Raw genomic sequence first — 20,707 nt, 5'->3', positions numbered from 1 at the left:
CATTCAGGTAATTGCGTTCTTGGTCTCGAAATGGAAGACAGTCAGAGAATCAGAGGCTGAAGTCTTCAGACATTTGAAAGTTTTGGGGCTGGATAATGGAACCAAGCAACATCGAAGCTACATGTCAGTTTTATTTGAATATCGATGCAGCGTCTCAATGAAAAATGCAGGTTTGTTGGTTTCTGGCTCCTCCAGCATCTGGAAATCTCTGAACATTGGAATGTTCTATGTTTGTTTCAGAAGAATCGGTATACAGAATTTCCCAGGTGATTGATGACATTGTTTCTGGCAGCTAAGGTGATTAAGTATCCCATGAGGAAATTGGAAGAATAGGAGAGTATTAATGACAGTTCGCAATGGGTTGGATCAATTATAATACCTTCTAGTCTTATCAGCCCAGTGAAAAAACGTATTGCTACTGACACAATTGCTAAAAACTCAATAATTAAAAACTTGTGACACACCTTTGACGTTTCATCGGAACATATTCTCTAAATCGAAGATGAACACAATGTTTTTGTCCAGCAACGCTAATGAGGCGTAAGAGTTTGTTTTTGCTTTGAAACAAAAATGTTGAAATCAAAGACTAGAAAAAATGCTCTGTGAGAAAACCAAAGAGCACTGATTTGCAATAAATTATTAACTAGTTGAAACTTTAATTGACTTTATTTTTTCAATTATATTAGTTATAAAATGACACGTCTTTCCCACTGCTCGTTAGTTAATTTAAAATTTACATAATTGATTTTCATTCAGCGATAACAACTCTTGATGATTAAATTATTAAATATATTTCTTATTCCCGACTCAACCGTAAAGACAACTTTTTTGACCTGAAAGGCGGGACTAAAGTTGAATCTGATTACCTACTATACTTTTCTCCCGCATTTTACGAAGAAAAGTAAATTTGCGGGACAAAACGTGAATCAGCGGGACGAAAAGTGGTCTCTATAGTCGAGTCGGGAATAAAGTCCTTTATACAACGCAGGAATAAATCTAATCATTCCCTTAGGGCTTACTGCCCTCTCGAAAATTCCCTCGAATAAACTACAGCTTTATTCCCTTGTTGCATGATGTATTATTATTGTTACGTATTCAATTTTCGGGTAGCGTCATTGTTGTGTATACCCAAGAAGGCCAATCTTCGCCAGCGTAAGTCTTCTGGATCGGGAGTGGAAGGTGTAGTCATACATTCCAAGCTTAATTGTAACGCTTTTCTCAAATCATCGTCCTCTTCGGCGTCTGCAACGGAATGGAAGGGATTATTCTCTGGCTCATTTTTCTCAGCATTCTCCAATCTGAGTTTTAACGATCTCTCCATATCTTCGTTACTATCTTGCAAGCTGAGTTGCAACGCTCTTTGCAGTTCTGCATCCTCTTCTCGATCAGGTCGATCACGTCCCTCGACTTTTATCGGTATTATTCTTTCCATTGCCTTATCACTAACTGTTCGAATGTTTGGATGATTTCTATTACCCATTCTAGATGTTGCTGCAGAGATAGGAGATTTAGAAGCCGCGTAACTGGATGAAGCTGGAACTTCGACTTCACCCAATGCTAGAGCAGTTTTAAGAATTTTTGCATCATCCTCTTCCCTGGTGCCCAAACGATATCCCACATCGGTATTTCTCGTTTGCATTTCCAAAGTTCCTTTTGCCCTTAAAGTAGCCTTTATGGGATTGCGTGCAATTACATCATCAGCAAGACACTCGGGTAGCAGACCCTTGACGATGAAAATTGAATAACCTATTGAAATAACAATTGAACAATTAACCTGACACAGAAACGCGATGTTCCCCTATCCGAGTTACTACATACCTTCTTGCAAGAGTTGAGCAAGATACATTGCCAGATATGTATCGGATATAAGTTGAGGTCCACTCAACATTGAATTTAAATTGAACCATTGCTTTCCAATTTTTCTAATGGTGAACCAGTGCCCCTTGTAGTTACATATGTAAGCGCTCATGCCTCTGAAAATAATAATTTCCAATTCGTAAAATTTTCGCAAAGAGAACAGCAAAAAATTCTCAATGATTTCATCACATTTTAGCGGATTTGAATGAACCAATATTTATCAAAAACTGAACAGTACTATAAGCAGTGCTTCCGTTGAGAATAAAAATGATAAATAATAACCTACGAAGGATCATTCTGGGCCATTAAGGCAGTTGGTTCGGTGCTGTTATAGAGAATTAAATCAAGGCCCCACACTTTGAGGGCGCTGCTTATGACTTGAACCGAAAAATACCCACTGTCATCCATGTTTCCCGATGGTTGCTGAAATAAGATCGACTTCTGAGAATCGTACAACAGTTCAAACTAGACAGGCAATTTGAGAAGTAAGTAGCAACAAAGTAATCGCACAGAGAAGTTTTGATCGTTTTCGAAGTCAACGGTTGAAATTACCTCCAAGAACAACCTGTACTCTTCGCTATCGATGCCCGACTCAGCCATTCTGATGCGTTCTTCCTCATCCATCTGATGAGCGAGATTAGCAAGATCTACAGCGTTAAAGTATGGCCCCTGAAGTAGGGCGTTGAGACAATGCTGGGCACAGAGGTATCCCTCTTGCTGGAAAAATGGTAAAAAATTGCAGTCAACGTACTCATTGGTGGAAATGTTGATAAGGGCTTACCTTCTCGTGAAATATACTCTCCATTTTCAAGGTACAGTTTAGAACGAAGACAGATGTTTTACCTTCGCGGAAATAAAGTATTAATTAACAGCTAGTACAGATTATATTACACCTACGAAGTAGAATCAGGAAATAACAAGCCGCAGCGATGAAACGTCATCCACGAAAATATTGCTGCCAGGAATGTGGGGATAGGTTTGTAGCTCAATGCACAAAACTTGAAATAGAGCGGCTGTAATGCCGCTAGATGATTTCGGACAACAATCCAATATTTGTCTACCTAGATGGAAGTGAAGGGGTGGCTACCATGACGTGACCGCCAATCGAATGGTGAAGATTTTATGCTTCAAATATGCCCTTTAAAAATCAATCAGCCCGAAGATGTAACCTGTTTCTGTCAGCTTCTTCCGTTTTCATTTTCCATAACTAAGTTCTTTGAAATATTTGTTAACATTTATTCTTCCACGCTCTCACGTTGGCCCTTTCTCGGGATGAAAATCAAACTTTAATTCGTGTCGCTAAAATAATTTCAATATGGCAAATATCAAAGTGTGAATTGTGATTAAAATTTCGCTGTTAACACGTTGTAAAACTGTAATCTAATAAAATTATAGTTTCTTTATTTCAATAAGTTCATCTTCTAAATAACATGACATAAGCAACACGCAACGGAACTGTCACAACCTCTCTAATTTTTGATCAGTGGGATTAGTGTTTTTTATAGAATAATCTTTCGTATTAAGATGGCGCAAATGCAGTTTCCAAATCTGGATGGTCTACCGAAAGGTTTCGTCACAGCGATGAGGACGCTATTTGATATTATGGATGACTCAAGTAGCGGATTTGTAAAGTTTGCAGACATAGAAGAGCGATGGCAGGATGATGGAACGCAGGGTCTTCCTAAAGGTGTTTTGGAAAGCCTTAAAAAGGTTACACCAGCCAATGGACTTTTATCTTTTGAGAGATTCTGCACTGGTTTGAAGATCTGCTTGCTGCAGATTCAATCCGATGCCGAAGCTGCAAAATGCGAAATACAGCAAAACCGACAACCCTCTACCCCTGCGCTCATCATTGATGGGCAGAATAAGATTCCTTGGACATCTCCAAATACAGCGACAATCCGTCCCAACAATGCAATATCACAGCAGCGAACTTCGAGTATGCCACAGCTTCCAGGGAGGAAGGATGTAGTTCTTCATTCAGAGTCTGTAGACAACCGAAGTACCTCTGAACCAAAACCAACAAAAACTTATGGACCCCCAAAACCTCCGAGAACTGGAGCTGGTCTAGAAGGGAGAGTTCCATTGGCTATGAATTTTGATAGAAACATGGACAAATCTGGAATAAGAACTGCGCTGCAAAATTGGCAGATGGGTTTACTGATGGGAGATGAAAAATCGACGGATAAGCGGCAAGTTGCTCCAATAAACTATCAAACCGATCCAAGAACTACTGTAAGACCACCTCGTGCGCTTGGTGACGGAAAGGCTGTAGATACGCAGCATAATCAGCTTGGGATTCAGCAGAAAAAATCCATAGTGCGACGTCGTGAGCCCAGACGACACACGTTGCAGAATGGTATTGATTATAATATGGTAAATCATTTTCTCTCCCAAAATATTATCCAAACAGTGTTACAACTAATCGCGTATATTTCAGATGAAACGTATGAAACAAATCGAGCAAGAAAAAGACGTATTGCTGCAGGGTTTAACTGCCCTTGATAAAACCAGAGAATGGTATCTTAAGCAAATATCTGCGACCCAAGAGAAGATCAGGCACGTCGGTCGGATGGGGTCACATGTGGTACGCTTCCGTTATTTAATTGATAAGTTCTAGATCCTAACAACTTTGAAGCCAGCCTCAAAAAGAAACCAAAATTATTCAATCTATTTAGGAACAATGGACAGAAGCTCAGCAGGAACGATTGGAACTACAGAGAGCACGAGTCCTGGAAGTAAACCGGCATCTTGCGGCGCTTATAAGCAGCTGGGAGCGAGGTGGATTGCCACTCCACATGAATTTGGCTGTCATCAGTAATCCCACCACGCCACAACTTCATCAGGATATGATTTCAAGGCTTAAGCAACAAAATCATAGACTAACGGAGGTACCCATTGATCAATTTATCAAATGCAGATCCTGTATTTCAGAAAAAAATTGATTGTTATGTAAAATCTTTCAGGAGGTGAACAAAAAGGGTCAACGAATTGCAATACTAGAACAAGAGAAGGAGAGCTTAATGCGAGAAGTTTATAACCGACAATCAGGAATGGGCCAACCTCGAAGATCTGCTATGATTCATGAGCTACACGATCAGACTTTCATGTAAGGTACTAAAAAATGTATTCAACTATGGAAAAATATAAAATCTGATTCGTTTCTACCACACCAGAGAGGTACAGTTATAGCTTGTCTGGATAAATTTTTCTGATTCTTTCAGCATTTAATAAGCCACTTTTGCAATCTCTTTTGCGATTTAGAAGTGGATGAAATTTATCGGCAACGATTCAACATTTCATTTCAAGAGTCCACCTGCATTTGACATCAGCTGATCAATGTCTGATATTATTTCTATCCAGAAGTAAATATGAACGTGCAATTAATCATATCTCTAAGATATACCAATTGAAGTTATCATAATTTAAAATCGAACGATATTATTATCTTGTAACGTTATTAATAACATTTTAATACTTTTGTACAATTTAGAAAAAAAAAAAGAAAAAATTATATTTCATGCCTCTACATGGTGCGAATAGTAAATTGAGTTATTTTTACTAATAAATCCTCAAACGAAGATTCCTCGAATATTAATCTCAGTTGAAAAAAAATCTACCAGATAGAAGAAAGTCGTATCCATTTCATTTACAGTTGTTTTCTTATTCAATTATTTTCTGAAGGAAAAATAACAAACTTTGACAAACGATGTGGTCAATACGTAAGATGCGAAGATGCATCGTACCTTTCAGAACAGGAGATAAAATAGTGGCAAGTTTTATGTTGAGCATGATACCGGTTTACTACTATTTCATATTCTTTTTGGTTTTACCTGACATCTATTTACTTGGGTCAACTTCATACTGGTTGAATTTGGTTGCCGGTCACTTTATCGCCTTCAATATTATCGGAAACTACATATGCATGATAATCTGCGATACGAGCACAAGAGCGTATCTTGGGGATCAGGATCAGACTGAAAAGGTAGAAATTTTAATGGAAGATTCATCGCAATCATGCAAACTTTGCGGCGCAGATTATAACCAACCTTCCCACAGTTGGCACTGTGTATCCTGCAATACTTGCATATTGAAACGTGATCATCATTGCATGTTCATTGGTTACTGCATTGGAGAATACAACCGTCGTTTCTTTGTGATATTTTTATTATACATGTTCTTAGGAACGACATATTATTTTTATTGCACAACAATATTCATGAAGAGACGAATGGAATTGTTCATACCTGAGCTTGTGGCCCAGCTATTCTGCCCCCCATTGATTCTCTTCCTCCACCCTGACTCTGCAGTTAATACAGTCTACCTAGTTTTGTACATCGTAATGATCGTTGGTTCGATAATGGTCTCATTACTCAGCATTTTCAACATATATTTGATCACCAGAGGTCTTATTGGCATCGAAGCAAAAATCGGAAGACGTGATAGACTACAAGGAAATTCTTCAATCGATAATGTTAAAGAAGTATTGGGACAGCGGTGGTATCTTACTTGGATATGTCCATTGATAACATCCGATCTTCCGCCTCAGAAAACTTCATCGACAAGGCTGTCATAGTTATAGTTCAGTTTCATATATTTTTTGTACTGCTATTCAGCAGTAATCCGTCGCCCGAAATCAAATAGTGAGCTCCTTTGCAGAAACGATTACATATAATCTCTCCGTGTAGATGATAATACAAATGAACTATTTGATGTAAATACAAGAGCTTTCTTTGTTCTCTTATAATACGTATGACTATATCCATGTGCGTGGAATTTGAAATGCTCTAAAATAAATTGTGTTTAAATTATGAAATCGTCTTGTTCCATTGAACCCTGCAGCATGCGGCACAGATTTCTTTTATTGATAATAAATAACATGTAAATCATGCACGCGTGTCAAGTGTTATCATGTCGTAATAGTTTAATGAATACAGATATGTAAGGATGAAAATTTGTTCCAATTTGTGTATGCAGATTCCAAAGTATTATTAGATTGAGTGAGTACAAATAAATTTATACCCTCCATGCAAAAAATTTATCGACGCCAGCTTTTCACTTGATTATAAGAGGGTAATTTTCCAGTCGACGTATTTTTCATTCCGGATTCATACCATAAATAGGCGGGTACTGCTTTGAGATTCGTCGCTTTTACAACATATTTTGTCACTCTTGTTAAGGCATATCCAAAAATAGGATGGAACCCTGGAACCTGTTGGAGCAAAGTTTATAGCTAGGCAGCCTGAAAGTTTTTCAAATTTATAGCAGAATATTATTGTATGCGCAGATGTTTTCGAGTATCTGGGTTCGAGGTTGTCGACCAAAAATCGATGTTGATTGTATTCAAATCCCGCAATCTTCTTTATAGCTCCTCCTTCAAAAATTGAAAAAACAGAAAAAATGTTTGAATATTGAACTGCCACGCCAGTGCAGGGGTCGCAAGTGCAACGGCTTCCAGCTTCGGTTCAGATGCCAGGGAACTTTGTTACTTTATCTTGGCTCCTTCTTAAAGCAGCTAGCTAGCTACCGCAGTAAAGCAGCGTTCGTGATCTAACAGTCGTAAAAGTGCTTCACTGTAGTTTTATTTTCTTATTTTATTCTAAGTGTTTGACAACGACCCCACGCGCGACCAAGATCTGAACATATAGCAGCATAGCTTAGTATTATAAATTCTTACTTTAGTTTAGTTTTTATACCGTTTAGTTGCAGTTCAAGCTGCTCATTGAAGGGACTCCTTTTCCAGACTAATCAATTCTGTCAGCAATTGCTCTTTGTGTCGTGATTTATGAACGTCCGTTTTATTCATAAGAAAAACAAAAATTACAAAACACCAGCAATCTGTGATAACTACCAAAATTTTCATCATGTTCACATTTTATAGAGCGCAGCTTCCTCTTTTACTCGTACTTTTTACGATTATAGGTACATTTTTTATGCTCTACCAGCTAAAACCATTCTTCTCCTTCCATCATTTTCTCTGATAAAATTTTCAAGCGAAAATATTTATCATGCATATTTTAAGAATAATCTTCAACGATAATCCGAGTGTCTCGCTCGCTTCCGGTTTTATACAGATATGGCTGATTATATCTATTTATTTCTCGTTTTTTTAAATAATCCTAACTCATCGGGTGGGTCTGCAAGACCACAGAAATCTTCAAAGAAAGCAGTTTGATCTTGATTTTTGAAATAAATCCAAAAAGTGTACTTGTCTTGCTTTATTTAAAGGTACAACACTGGCCTGTGAACTGGACCAAATGCATCACGGTTGTAGAATCGCCAGTGCTAAGTGCAGCTGCGGATACGGTTGTCGGTCTGAATACAGATACAACAATATCAAGGAGTGTTATCGCTCATTAAATGGTAACTAACTAGTTTTAATAGTTCCATAATCATGTCATCAATTGTGTCCTCATTTCTCTATGCATCTGCATCATTCATTTTCAATCAATCAATCATCTTCTGCTCCATTCATTCATCAATTATTAATTAATTCCAGGGAGTCGCAACGACATATGCTACAGAAGACCTTGCAGACACGGAGGTTCCTGTCTTCAAATATCCCAGGATCCTGGATTCAAATGCCAATGCGAAGGCACCGGTTTCTACGGACCTCGATGTGATAATGGTAGATATTAATAATTCATAATCTAGATAAATTGATCTTATCACTGAGCATCACATTTGTTCCTAGTTTACAAACGCTGCTCTTTCTATTATCCAATGAATATTAATTCAAAGTCATTCGAACCGGAAGAATCTAAAACTCTTTTATATTAATGGTAATGATTTTAATTTCCAGCTTGTCCCGGCCCACAAAATTCGCTCATCCATGGACCGTTTCCTTACGAGTGCGTTGTGATTTAATTATTTTTCCATCATTTGAATATAAAGTATGATTTATCTCCCAACTAACGTTCATCGATTTAAATATATATTGTTATAGGTATATTTTTCTCACCAGAATCTTTATAAACAACACAATTATAATAGTAATAATAATAATACATCTTGTACATATTGAAAAGCGTAGTCTGCATGATTTTCATAGCACAATTATGTGTACAGTGCCTAGATGTAACTAGCGTAAAAAAAAGAGAAGTGGATCTCTTTCTGACGTCCTATGATCTTCTCTTCCCAAACGATGAATTTTCACCAATTGACCCATCGATGTAATTGAACAGATCTCAAAAATATTTCAATCACCCCAACTGAAGCGCAGGGTGAACTAATTAAATTTCCAACGGAGCCTCAGAAAAAAAAAAAACAGATGAGAACTCTGGGGAAAAACAAATTTCAACATCTTTGACTAGTACATTGACCGACGCACAGAAGTGCAACTTAAAATCAATTCAGTATCGCAACTTATTATCGAACTTGGTATACAAGATGAGGGAATTAAACAATAATAACGAGATAATATTTGAAGTAAAATTAATTATAATAAAAAGAAGATTTCGATTGACAGCTTTTCCAAGACGAGGATTCTTATTATATAGGTACATGAATAATCGATGAAAAATATTATGCACAGAATAATAATTGATTTCTACAGATGAAAAACTAAACCATTCACAAAATAACATGTATTTTATATAGGAAATGTTTCGTTGATGCTTCCAATTTTTATTGTTTTACCAATAATTTTACAGTTTCTTTTTGGCTTCTTTTACATGCATAATTGATGTGTTTGATCTAATGGGCCTTACGACGACAAGCGCACTTAAGTTTGTATCGTGCTTGTGTATGTATGTTTTATGTGGATACGTGATTATGTTATTTCCTTTCGTCTATTTCTAAATAATGCCACGTGTATTTTCGGTCACAGTCGTAATGGCAAAACTTATAAAATGCTGATCTCTTAAATTTTCATTTTTTTCTATCTATGTATAAATAGACAAGTTATACAATAGCTTCGTCATATATGCAGTTGATTTTTCTGCTTTTTTATTTTAATTATTATTTTTTTTTGTCTTTTGAATGTTTTTTTTTTCTCTTTGCGCTCTGAATTCATAATACTAATTTGATTTGACAACACGAGACTGCATCAGGAACTCAACGACATATACTTATATATTTATACATATATATTTAAACTATATATAAATATATATGTATACATAAATCATTAACATATTAGCTAGGTCAAACAGTTGGCCAGTTTTAACTCATAATTTGTTATTTACTTGTTTCAGGTTTACGTTTTATTTATCTATTTTATTATTTTTTGTTTCATTTTATTTGCTTTTTTTAAACTTTTTTGATTTGTTTTTCTTTTTTTGTTTTTTTTTTGTCTTTTTTCTTTTAATTTTATCTTAATTCTCAATCATATTTTTCGAGGTTCGTCTCTTTATTTTCTTTTGGTGTTTCTTTTTTATTTTTTATTGCTTTTTTTAACTTTTTTTTTACAAATTCGTATATATTTATTTCTGACGGAGAGTATAATTATAATATTTTATGTATACCGCTGTACAATAATTTATTATAAAGAGACGTATGGCTTGTACAACCTCCTCTCCATACCACTCTCGTCATCATCATCATCTTCATCGAACGATGCCATCTTCACCATCGTCATATTACAATCAGTATTGCTACCGTGCAGGTTTGTAGAAGATTTACTTTTTTTCTATTTGATTATAATTATAATTATTATTATTTTCACCATTATTCGTCACGCTGCGAATTTTCATCGAGATATCTCGAGACTGTTGTTAAAATTTCATTGTATTATAATACGCCTATAGCGTGTGATTATCGCGTGTAAGGATAATTTTTTTTTTTTCTTTTTTTTGGTAGCATAAATTCCAAATGAATCGATGATCGATGTTAATAATAAAAGTTTTTTTTTTTTTCATATTACCACATGATTCTGCAGTAGATTCAGGTGTGTGTATACTATACATGTATATTGTTTTCCTTTATCTTGCGTTAAGCATGACGACACATGTCATTAATTACCATACAGTCTCAGTGTGGCATAATTACATGTATATATAATATGTATATTTTTTTTTCTTTCTAATTTTTTTTTAGCAATCCACTGAATATTATAAACGTTGCTGCTCATTTTCTTCACGTTTCTTTTTCTTTTTATTCTCCCCTTCTTTTTCTCTTCCTTATATTATAAACCTAAATTTTTAATGTCCTAAATCACTTTGTTTTACGTAGCCGCACCAAATTCTATTTGAGAAATAAATGGTTTTTAGTCACATAGGTTCACAGTTAAATATTAAAACTGATAATTAGAATTAATTTATTTGATAATGAATAACTTGAACGGTGTGAGAAATGCGAATTCTATTTGAGAATTAATTTATTTGATAATGAATAACTTAAACGGTGTGAGAAATGCGAATAACGACAGTTTTATTCTTCCTTATTTTCTTTTTCGTATACCTTCTACACACAAGGTAGTACATAAGAAAATTAGAAAAGGAAAGTTTTTTCATTTTTTTCTCTACATAAAATTGCAATAAAACATATGAGTTTTATTTTAATATAAAAAGATTAGATGAACTGCTGTCTGCCTGCTTTATTACCTATTTTAAATGTGTCATAAATGTTTTCCAGGCAGAGAGAGAAAGGAAGAAAGATCAAAATAGCTCGTTGTTTCTGATTTATATTTTTTTTTTTTTTAGTGTCCAATTTTGCCGATTATTATCATTATTATTATTATTACATCTATTACTTTAATATTCAATATTTATAATTATTAATATTCACTATTCATTAACTGTAAGTATTTTATTTATACTTCGATTTGGTTAATTAATGTTCATGATTGGTTTGAAGTGTTGGTTTTGTTCTTTTGTTAATTAGTTCTATTTTATATCCTTCTGTTGTTGTTTTTTTTTATCCTTTCTTCGTTTGCTTGTTCTTTTTCCACTTTCATAATAATAATCTCGGCTTCAAAGTGCATGGACTGAAAATATTTTAATGTAAATACAATTTTGGGCTGAATAATCATTGGTAGGTACAACATTACTCTTGAATTGAACCAGGAATGTGAGGCGGTCTTTCCTGGCCAAAACCACGAGTTCCGTCAGGACCTCGTGGTTGTCGTACAACGGTTAATTTTGGACCTGTGTCTTCAAGTGAAATAGTACGTAGACGACTTATCAGTCGTTCGGGTCGTTGTTGCACAATGTCACTACAAATAGGAAGAAAAAAAAGGACATTAGTTAACTCGGATCATCGAACATTGCATAATTGGAAATTGCAATATTGATAGAATTACCTTAAACGTGTTACGTTACACGCTGATGATTTACCGGTACGTTGATTTGTCACCAAAACAAATTCAACTTGGTCACCGGGTTGCAGCGTCGCGTGATCTCTTACTTCGCTCATGTGGAAAAATAATTTTTTCCCTTCGTCAACTTCATACGCTAGAAAACCGAACGGTCCTTTAACAGCGTCTACGGTTGCTCTTCGCTTTTTACGTACGGCGACAATATTGCAAGCGTGACCTGCTACGTCGATTTGTAATTGTACCGGATCACCGGATTGTAATAATTCACGTTTATTTACAAGACCCATTATTCCAAATTCATACTCCGGCGTTTCTTCGTCTTCCGTTGTAGGATTTATCTTTATTAAACCCGCATATTCAACTTGGTCGGGATTGGCACTTCGGAGAGGTCGGACTACCGTTCCATCTAGTACTTCTCCCGTACACGTCGGTCTGGGAATCGTTCCACGGGGTATCAAACGCACCAGTTCTGCCGCTGCGCAACCACCCGCACCCCTTCCGTTGCCGTTGCCGATCGTACATTCTACTTCAGCGCCCAATTCCAAAGTGTTCGCGTCGCCGTCGAAATTGCTAAAAGCGGTAAACATTTATCGTAACCGAACTGTCGGATGATTGTTTGCGATAAACCGGAATCGAATGCCTGATAAAATGCAACCTCATTTACCTGAAGTGGAAAAATATTTCCCTCTCATGATTGATAGTCTCGATGAAGCCAAATCCATCCTTGAGTGCGGCAATGAATCCCTGGATAGTTGAGCCGTTTGATTTCTTATTTCCATTCGGAGTTTTTTCGTTCGGACTCGTTAATGATATGTCTACGGCTACAAGCTCTTTGTTTCGCTTAACTTGGCAAATGTTGAATGTAACCTTGAACGATAAATCGTCGTATTATTTTACCGGCAGACCGGTCGTTTTTTTGTTCGTCAGAACCCAACCGAGAGTACCCACCTTTTCTCCGAGCTTTGGGATACTTTTTGGATCACAGTCTTTTGTAAAGAAAATAATATTCTTCTGTTGGCCATCTTTTGTGTAACTGATGAGACCGGGTTCGATTCCATTGGTATCCTGGACTATACTGCCTGGCACCATCGTTTCTATAACACTTTCAAACTGAACGCTACCCGTTGGCAGATGTTTTAATCTGATCGCGCTTTGTCGAGAATTAGAAAACGACGACGATGGATCCTGAACGACAGACAATTAGTGAAACATTAAAAAAAAACTTCTTACCGGAATAGTAATTTCAATGCTTACTTGTATAACTGTGAATTCAACTTCGTCGTTTACACTGATTTCTCTATCTACGTCAAGCACTTCGTTGAAATGGAAGAAAAGTTTAGATTCCCTATCGACGCAGCGTATAAATCCAAAACCATCTTTCAAAGAACCGATAATGCCTTGTTCACGTCTTTCTCCTGACACTGTGAATGAATCGGGTAGCAATGATATTTCCGTTGCTCTTTTCAACTGATCCCTAGTGTCAGTCGCGATGCGGAACTGGACCCAATCGCCGTGTCTTCAAAACAAGACCATTTATGAATGAAATTAAGAGTTCCAATTATTAGAAGACTAATAATTTTAAAACCAACTCTCTCACCTCAGTGTAAAATCCCCCTTTTGATCTTTGTCACCAAATGGTACTTCTACTTCGGAGTGGTCCGGTGCTCTGTATCGAATCCTACCGGGTAGGGGATCGTTTTGATGACGTGCAGCCGTACCTCTCTCCAAGGGCTTCAGAACTTGGCCCTTAACAACTTCGTTGCTCACTTCTTCGAAAATAATCGAACCTGGTGGTAGTTTTGTAATATTGCATGCCACCTCTTTGCCCTGAGGAATCAAAAACGAACACAAATCGATTGAAACGAATTGATGGTACGACGAAGTTTGGAAACTTTTCTCACATTTCTCGTTTGTATTATGAATTCAACGTCATCGCCCAACTTCAACTCGTCTTTCATGGATTTGGCCTCACTGAAGTGGAAGAAAATCTCCTTTACAACGTCAGCTCGTTCGATAAATCCAAAACTCTCTTTCATCGAACAAACTACTCCACGATAACGAACGGGATGAGCTGGATTTTCAAGTCTCACGTGACAAGCACCTAAATTTCCGCTGTTAATGGGGTAAAAATTAAGTTTCATCCTCAGTCAGGGCATGGGCGAAATGAGTAGCTTCGAGTCCTTTAACGAGATTAAAGAATTTAATCGACCGTAAGACTTACCGCTGATTGGTAGCGATTTGAAAAGACACTTTATCACCGGCACGCAAAGTGACGTTACCTTCCACATCATCTTTGGTATAAGGCAGAAAGAAACACTCGCCTCGATTTTCATAACTAATTCGGCCTTGCGTATCGCCGCTACTGTGAAGCTCCGTCGTTACGTTTCCAGTGACCCTTTCTTCGCTCAAAACCTGGAATATATGATCATCGCAATCAAACAATCGGATCGTCGACGGGATAGCTCATTGATGTAATAGTTTACCACTTCAGGAGCAATTTTGCTGACGGTGCTAGCGATTGGTTTTCCTGTTCGTCGATCATATGTCATTTCAAATTCAACAGGATCGCCAATTTTCAGATGTTCTATATTACCGCTAAATTGGCTGAAATGAAAAAATAGTCTCGCCTGGCGTTCGCAGCACTGTATGAACCCGTAAGAGTGCTGAAACACAAAAATGAAAGAAAAATAAAAGAATTGATCAATAGAGAAGAATCTACTAGACTCAAATATCGACTTCCAACTTACCAGTAATTTTTCAATGATTCCAGTTTCCCGTGTTCCATGATTATTAGACTGGTCTTGATACGACGAATTATTTGTTGCAGGTTCTCCCGTGTATCCAACGCCTCCTTCCATCCCAGTAAAGGTGCCAATAGGAAATCTGGCGGTACCATTTCTTGGGGATGTTTGGGAACTAGGAAAACTAGTATAACTTGATGAACTTTTCCCACAGTCTGGAGGTGAACCCATATAATGATCTCCACTGTAGTTTGTTCCATTTCGGTAGCTACCGGTAGATTGATGCGGTTCCCCAAGAGCTTTTGGACTTGGAATAGTCATGGACTTATAGTCAAGTATTGCCGGGTCAGAGTTCATTATTGGCGGCTGGAACGTTTTCCACTGAGGATTGTTGGACATAATTTGAAATCTTCTTTGATGTGATTAATATATATATATATTTTGTTTCTTATATTTTTTGTTTCTTTTTTTCTTGATTTTTTTATTTTCTTTTTTTTAATTTATTGATTTGTTTTTTTTTTTTTTTTTTATTTTTTTTTTTTTTGTTTTTTCTTCTCTCTTATTTATCTTTCCTTGAAACGATTAGGGTAATTTGTTTTGTCTTCGCTTCTTCTGCTCTTCTATTTTGCAATATATATACTTATATTTAGAACTTTTAGTCTTTTCAATTATTTAAGTGTTAACATAGATATCACAGAATGGTTCTTGGTACCTTATATATTTGTTTACTATTACGACGTTACAAGAACTTAATGAAGAGGGAGGAAAGGCTTTTTGTTTTTTGAAATGCTGCGGAAATGCAGGCTATCTTGTGACCAGCAACTAGGGAGGAAGGTGACACGGGGTATTTTGATAAGTATCGCGGGATTTTAGTTTTTTTGTTGTTTTTAGCGAGAACCACCAAGGCTATTATTGTTAGAAAACTTGGCACTCTCCAATTATGGATCTCCCGAACTATTTGTCCCATTGACCGATCAAAGTAGCACAATTTCAGCCAACGGTCCGCAGTCACAAAAACGTAATTGCGGTAATCACTGCGAACATATTATGTACCCTAACTCCTTTTTTTCATTGAAGCGTGTGGCATTACACAGTTTTTACAAACGAACAATTATAATATCAGTATTATGAATGGAATATGAGTACAAAAACAAAATTTTTCTTTTCCTAGCACATCATATTACAATCAATACTTTCCATGTATCTTCGTTAATAATATCATAACCAACTGTCTGATAATTACTAAATTTAGTAGCGCGTTTGAGAATAACTGTGTTTGTTTTATTTTGTTTTGTTTTTTACTTTTCTTTTCTTTAAACATCAGTCATCCTTTATAAAAGGAATAAATCGAAAGCATTGGAGATTTTAAAGGATATAAATGTTGGCTTGAAAATCCTCAGATGTCTTCAATGCGTGCTGAGTGTGGTTGTGTCGTTCCAATAATCCTATGTAGTACAGTTTTCTTCTTCAGCTTTGTTTTTTAATGTGGAATTTACAGTGAGCGTTGGTTTCAAAAATGTCCTAAACTAACAATTACACAAGCTGAAACAGACAAATTGAAATAACCAATGATTAATTACAAAATTAACAGCCTTCATTTGAATGATCTGCTGTTTTTTAGATACAATAATTAAGATGACAAACGACTGAAAATCTTTATTTTAGAAGAGAGCCAAAAAAAGCACTTTTTCAACCACACGACACACATACAGGTCAATGTGTAACGCAACTAAAAAGACCGAATGTATTCTAACCTTCTAAATGTTGACCACAGTGTTTGAAATACAAAATATTTGTGAATACCTTGTTGATGGGTCGGTAGCTTTTGACAGGTCGATTATCAGAACAGCGAACAAAATAAACTTTGTGTAAAGCCTTAATTAAGATTTAAAAGAAAGCGAAATTAGGGTTGAGTTGACGTTCAAAAAAATGAGTCGATACTTTTCAATATGCTGCAAATAATGGACAACTCGGCGAGAGGCCTGAGTTCTTTGTCGTCAGGAAAATGATGGACAGCACTAGCTGGTGTACCTTTTTTAGTCGATGCGAAAAAGTGTTGGTCAAAGGTGAATCACGCAGAAAAAAATTAAAGGATTTGGCAGTTGAACTGATAACGAGGACATCTGACTTTTGGACCATACATCGAGTCAATGATAATTTGGCAGTTAAGCCAGGTGATAATTTTGAAATTCATAATAAGAGTCATGGGATTAAAATGTAACATAGTTCTGGTTAAAGTAATAGGGGTTTTAAAATTGGAGCAATCATTGTTGAGTTTATTTAGGACCAGAGAATGACCTAGTATTAAACTCTCAACTAAGATGGTCCACATAGAGTGACGATTTATTATTAAATTACGATAGACTAATTTCAATTCATTTTTATTATTTCGCGGATTTGGTATAATCATCAAGTATGTTACCGATATATTGTGTGTCGTGTGTGATTCGTTTTCGGAGTAAGTTTACACCAAGTTCGTTTTTTTTTAACTAAAATTTTCTTGAATCGTTAATTAGACGCGGTTATCTGATACATAGGCATAATTGCCGATCAGTAAGATAGTACCGTGAATTTCTAAAGTATTAATTATATTAATAATATCGAAGGCACATAATATTAAAAACTTTTATAAAACTCACCACGACACAGCACAGCACTGACGACATGCCGCCATGTTGAATGTCAACATTCAGCATTTCACATACAAAACAAGAGCAACTGCGGCAAATTTTTGGACCACAGCCTTCTTGAAATTCATTGATTTACCAAAGGCACGTAATTTTCAAAAAGCAACTGCACAAATGATTGTAATTTTCATAGAGATATATAGAATTTAAAGAAATTCTAATAGAAAAATTGCTACAAACTTAGATTACCTTAAGATTATTTGTTGTATCCGAAAAATAGAAATACTTGTGTTTTTTCTTTTCATTCTCAACAAAATTGAGATCATAAATTTGGAAATTTGATGATTGCAATTAAGTTTTCATTCTCTTCAACTTTTTATCCAAACATCAGTTTTATTTTTTTCGAATTTCTCATACAAGTCGGATCTTCGCGCCAAGTGATTCTTAATTAATCCAACAATGAAGATTCGAGAATCGAGGGTAGTCGCCACCTTCCATTGCATCGTCAGATACAAATAAATGGCAATTTTCAAGTGCGTTTTCAAGTAAAAAAGCGTCGTAATGGCGGTCCAACAGAGTCCAAATCTATCACGAGACTCTGAATTAGTTTTGATTGCAAACACACACCACTTATAAGGATTGCGTATTCTTCGGGTGTGGATTTTGCGATAGATTAGTTGAATCATTCCTGTAGACAATGCGCAATATTTCACGTGAGCCAAGAATGGTAGTTCGTAAAAGAATTTGGCCAAAAAGCCTGAGTGATTTTGGTTCCATGACATTTATCCTAGTAATAGTGCCTCTAATTTACTGGTTTGAACTCTGGGTTGTTTTGCCCGATCTTCATGAGTATGGAACAATGGCATACTGCTTCCATTTTTTCATGGGAAATTTCATAATGTTGAATATAGTTGGAAACTTCACATTCACCGTTTTGAGTGACACGAGCACTAGGAGAGAAATAATGCCTGTGAGTGGAGTAAGGAAGAGCGATGGATGGAGGTTATGCAGTTCTTGTGAAGCATTTTCACCACCTCGTTCGTGGCATTGTTCCACCTGCAATACTTGCATTTTGAAACGTGATCATCACTGCATATTTACCGGCTGTTGCGTTGGGCATTATAACCACAGATATTTCCTCATGTTCATTTTTTATCTATTCGCAGCAACGGTCTATGCTTTTGTTATGAACAATTATTTTATATGGAGTAGAGTACAATTTGAGTTCCCCATGTCTCTTGTCAAAGTTATATTTCCATTGGCAATATTCGTCTTTGGGTTCGATGGTTCTATCGAGCAGTTTTACCTTCTCCTATACATCGTCACCGTCATTGGAATGATGTTCACTGGCGTTTTATGCATTTACCATTTTCATCTTGCTATCCATGGACTAGTTTCCAATGAGAGAAATAAAAATGACAACTCCTACAATTTGGGGTGGCGTCAAAACATAGGAGAAATTTTTGGGGACAGATGGTATCTTACCTGGTTTAATCCTTATGCGGATTCAAAGCTACCTCATAACGGAATAAATTGGGACACTTGTTCGTCATGGAAGAAAAATAGTGTAAAGACTAGATGAACTTTGTTAATTATTTCAGAGTGGTCGTGTGTGTAATATATCTTTTGATGTTCCCCATTTTTGGAGAAAAGGACTCCTTGCTAATTTTAGAAAAAAACATCAACTTGAAACTTTGTCTATCTGTAATGAACAAAGAATTATAAACATATTAAACATACACTCATAGGCTGTAATATAAGACTTTCTTCATCTTCATTTTCTTATATCATATAATTGCACATTGAAAGTAATGAATAATTCCAATTGAGAATTAAAAATTCAACTTTTAGGTCGTATTTCTCTTTTCAGCAGATACCTGGTAGTAACATATCGATGATAGAGTGGTTGTAAAGAATTACAGGGCAATAATTGCTCTTTATCGATATCGTTTGTCATTACAATTTTATGTGTTACATTATGGATATTGAAAATGATAGAAAAAAAGTTATGCTATTTGCTGATTTATTCGGCATAGTATATCGTGCGAGTTCTACAGTATCAGATGATTTGCACTCATCAAACAATGCTGCTATGCGATTTCAATGTTAAAGATAGATATGACTACGTATTGTTTTTAAATGGCACCTAAGATGTTTGTTTATTTTACCCAATTCTGAACTTACTTAAAAATTTAACTAATTATCATTCTGTGGACTCTATGAGTTATATTACGTATAATTGGTTCAATTTATAAAATGTTCGATTCCGAACTTTGAATTCAAACTGATAAAAATTGCAAAGGATTGTTGAGCTTCCCTTTTATCCACATCCACATCCGCCACATCCTCCTGGAATGTTCATGGCAGGGCCTAAGTTTGGTCGACCAAGTCTGCGGTAAGGTGGGCGTGGAGGTCTAAACAAATGATAGAATAACGAATATCAGATACTTTGAAAAACATCTTTATTTTCAAGGTAGACTTGATCGAAATATGAAAAGATTAAGTATGCTGCGAACTATAAAAATTTACTCATTTATGAAATAAGGGTAATGCAATTCAATTCGAACTTGAGTTGAAACAATAATAAATTTTTTATTCTTACCCAGAACCTGGTCGAAAGTCCCTTGTGTACCTGCTATTTTGGGAGCTAGAATCACCTGGGCCTAGCATTCCGATAATTGGGTTAAGCAGTGATGTTACACTGTAAACAAGTCGCTAGATTAGTTCATGCCAAAGTAGGAATGGATGACCAATGAACGTGGGTGTAAGTAAGATTTTTTATTAAACAGCAGCGCAAGTACCTACATGTATTTGTGATCTTAAGAAAGGATAAGAATTTAAAGAGATATTCCTGGGTACTCACAACATAAACAATGCATGATAGACGCCCATGAAGAATGTGATCAACTTACGTCCCCAGGGCTCAGACTTTAGGACGGTTCCATCTAAAAATGAGGTCAGGAAAATTAATTCATCCAAGACACAACGCTGATGATTGCTTATGTTCTAAATTACCTTCGGTAACGTACGCCATTGCCAACAAACCAATTAATTATTTTCCTTGGTATAGCGGAATCGCCGAGTTATCAAACTTCTGCCTTGAATTTGGAAGTCAGAAATATCAACACAAAAAATCAGTCAAGTCTATCTAGCCTTCCCTGACTTCGCCTGTCAGCAGCGTGGCCGAAGTGCATTTGACAGATGAATTGACGTCAACGACAAACAGC

At 36.1% G+C, this 20,707-nt stretch overlaps 7 protein-coding genes across 10 annotated transcripts; 4 read left to right on the top strand and 3 right to left on the bottom strand.

Annotated features, from left to right (window-relative positions):
• Window positions 1-647: 647 nt before the first annotated feature.
• Window positions 648-2,782, bottom strand: LOC105687385 (ataxin-3-like). 3 transcript variants are annotated; one of them, XM_048655591.1, is made up of 6 exons: window positions 2,639-2,782; window positions 2,410-2,574; window positions 2,144-2,295; window positions 1,819-1,973; window positions 1,477-1,746; window positions 648-1,242 (listed from the first exon to the last, which is right to left on the bottom strand). In XM_048655591.1, the coding sequence occupies exons 1-6, from the start codon at window positions 2,660-2,662 to the stop codon at window positions 1,088-1,090; spliced, it is 921 nt and encodes a 306-aa protein (XP_048511548.1). In that variant the 5' UTR covers window positions 2,663-2,782; the 3' UTR covers window positions 648-1,087. The 3 variants fall into 3 exon arrangements, with proteins under 3 accessions (XP_048511548.1, XP_048511547.1, XP_012258434.2); XM_048655590.1 differs by having other exon boundaries at window positions 648-1,746; XM_012403011.3 differs by having other exon boundaries at window positions 648-1,746; window positions 2,144-2,280.
• A 599-nt stretch (window positions 2,783-3,381) lies between these two features.
• LOC105687384 (suppressor APC domain-containing protein 2) lies at window positions 3,382-5,401 on the top strand. Of its 2 annotated transcripts, none has more exons than XM_012403007.3 (5): window positions 3,382-4,233; window positions 4,298-4,444; window positions 4,536-4,748; window positions 4,824-4,966; window positions 5,082-5,401. In XM_012403007.3, the coding sequence occupies exons 1-5, from the start codon at window positions 3,382-3,384 to the stop codon at window positions 5,086-5,088; spliced, it is 1,362 nt and encodes a 453-aa protein (XP_012258430.2). In that variant the 3' UTR covers window positions 5,089-5,401. The 2 variants fall into 2 exon arrangements, with proteins under 2 accessions (XP_012258430.2, XP_012258431.2); XM_012403008.3 differs by having other exon boundaries at window positions 4,824-4,971.
• Window positions 5,402-5,537: 136 nt separating this feature from the next.
• Window positions 5,538-6,534, top strand: LOC105687232 (probable palmitoyltransferase ZDHHC24). The gene has a single exon (XM_012402695.3). The coding sequence runs from the start codon at window positions 5,567-5,569 to the stop codon at window positions 6,431-6,433; it is 867 nt and encodes a 288-aa protein (XP_012258118.2). The 5' UTR covers window positions 5,538-5,566; the 3' UTR covers window positions 6,434-6,534.
• Window positions 6,535-7,276: 742 nt separating this feature from the next.
• Window positions 7,277-9,124, top strand: LOC105687254 (protein crumbs-like). The gene is made up of 4 exons (XM_012402718.3): window positions 7,277-7,779; window positions 8,086-8,220; window positions 8,357-8,485; window positions 8,660-9,124. Exons 1-4 carry the CDS (start codon window positions 7,722-7,724, stop codon window positions 8,722-8,724), a joined length of 387 nt encoding a protein of 128 aa, XP_012258141.1. The 5' UTR covers window positions 7,277-7,721; the 3' UTR covers window positions 8,725-9,124.
• Window positions 9,125-9,444: 320 nt separating this feature from the next.
• LOC105687394 (cold shock domain-containing protein E1) lies at window positions 9,445-17,647 on the bottom strand. Its single transcript, XM_048655588.1, has 12 exons — window positions 17,493-17,647; window positions 14,860-16,395; window positions 14,596-14,775; window positions 14,334-14,524; window positions 14,014-14,224; window positions 13,710-13,939; window positions 13,367-13,628; window positions 13,061-13,297; window positions 12,777-12,979; window positions 12,098-12,682; window positions 11,846-12,010; window positions 9,445-11,782 (listed from the first exon to the last, which is right to left on the bottom strand). The coding sequence occupies exons 2-12, from the start codon at window positions 15,250-15,252 to the stop codon at window positions 11,749-11,751; spliced, it is 2,691 nt and encodes an 896-aa protein (XP_048511545.1). The 5' UTR covers window positions 15,253-16,395; window positions 17,493-17,647; the 3' UTR covers window positions 9,445-11,748.
• A 307-nt stretch (window positions 17,648-17,954) lies between these two features.
• Window positions 17,955-19,219, top strand: LOC105687245 (probable palmitoyltransferase ZDHHC24). Its single transcript, XM_012402709.3, has one exon. It carries the CDS (start codon window positions 18,178-18,180, stop codon window positions 19,060-19,062), a length of 885 nt encoding a protein of 294 aa, XP_012258132.2. The 5' UTR covers window positions 17,955-18,177; the 3' UTR covers window positions 19,063-19,219.
• Window positions 19,220-19,382: 163 nt separating this feature from the next.
• LOC105687246 (selenoprotein K-like) lies at window positions 19,383-20,661 on the bottom strand. The gene is made up of 4 exons (XM_012402711.3): window positions 20,496-20,661; window positions 20,344-20,425; window positions 20,083-20,181; window positions 19,383-19,894 (listed from the first exon to the last, which is right to left on the bottom strand). Exons 1-4 carry the CDS (start codon window positions 20,512-20,514, stop codon window positions 19,801-19,803), a joined length of 294 nt encoding a protein of 97 aa, XP_012258134.1. The 5' UTR covers window positions 20,515-20,661; the 3' UTR covers window positions 19,383-19,800.
• Between the last annotated feature and the right edge of the window lie 46 nt (window positions 20,662-20,707).

Source organism: Athalia rosae, chromosome 5 (genome assembly GCF_917208135.1).
Source record: "Athalia rosae chromosome 5, iyAthRosa1.1, whole genome shotgun sequence".
Classification (NCBI taxonomy): domain Eukaryota; kingdom Metazoa; phylum Arthropoda; class Insecta; order Hymenoptera; family Athaliidae; genus Athalia; species Athalia rosae.
This window is presented reverse-complemented; position numbering and strand designations above follow the sequence as displayed.

Excerpts from the sequence above, each read along its gene's own strand:
- LOC105687245 (XM_012402709.3), top strand. The coding sequence starts at position 18,178 with ATGCGCAATATTTCACGTGAGCCAAGAATGGTAGTTCGTAAAAGAATT.
- LOC105687254 (XM_012402718.3), top strand. The coding sequence starts at position 7,722 with ATGTTCACATTTTATAGAGCGCAGCTTCCTCTTTTACTCGTACTTTTT. Across the intron at positions 7,780-8,085 it reads CGTACTTTTTACGATTATAG|GTACAACACTGGCCTGTGAA; the intron begins GTACATTTTTTA and ends CTTTATTTAAAG. Across the intron at positions 8,221-8,356 it reads GTGTTATCGCTCATTAAATG|GGAGTCGCAACGACATATGC; the intron begins GTAACTAACTAG and ends AATTAATTCCAG.
- LOC105687385 (XM_048655590.1), bottom strand. The coding sequence starts at position 2,662 with ATGGAGAGTATATTTCACGAGAAG. Across the intron at positions 2,575-2,638 it reads AGAGTATATTTCACGAGAAG|CAAGAGGGATACCTCTGTGC; the intron begins GTAAGCCCTTAT and ends CCATTTTTCCAG. Across the intron at positions 2,296-2,409 it reads AGTACAGGTTGTTCTTGGAG|TCGATCTTATTTCAGCAACC; the intron begins GTAATTTCAACC and ends GATTCTCAGAAG.
- LOC105687394 (XM_048655588.1), bottom strand. The coding sequence starts at position 15,252 with ATGTCCAACAATCCTCAGTGGAAAACGTTCCAGCCGCCAATAATGAAC. Across the intron at positions 13,629-13,709 it reads AAGGGGGATTTTACACTGAG|ACACGGCGATTGGGTCCAGT; the intron begins GTGAGAGAGTTG and ends CTTGTTTTGAAG. Across the intron at positions 12,011-12,097 it reads TGTAACGTAACACGTTTAAG|TGACATTGTGCAACAACGAC; the intron begins GTAATTCTATCA and ends TCCTATTTGTAG.
- LOC105687384 (XM_012403007.3), top strand. The coding sequence starts at position 3,382 with ATGGCGCAAATGCAGTTTCCAAATCTGGATGGTCTACCGAAAGGTTTC. Across the intron at positions 4,234-4,297 it reads ATGGTATTGATTATAATATG|ATGAAACGTATGAAACAAAT; the intron begins GTAAATCATTTT and ends CGTATATTTCAG. Across the intron at positions 4,749-4,823 it reads AAAATCATAGACTAACGGAG|GAGGTGAACAAAAAGGGTCA; the intron begins GTACCCATTGAT and ends AAAATCTTTCAG.
- LOC105687246 (XM_012402711.3), bottom strand. Across the intron at positions 20,182-20,343 it reads TATCATGCATTGTTTATGTT|TGTAACATCACTGCTTAACC; the intron begins GTGAGTACCCAG and ends ACTTGTTTACAG. Across the intron at positions 19,895-20,082 it reads GACTTTCGACCAGGTTCTGG|ACCTCCACGCCCACCTTACC; the intron begins GTAAGAATAAAA and ends TCATTTGTTTAG.
- LOC105687232 (XM_012402695.3), top strand. The coding sequence starts at position 5,567 with ATGTGGTCAATACGTAAGATGCGAAGATGCATCGTACCTTTCAGAACA.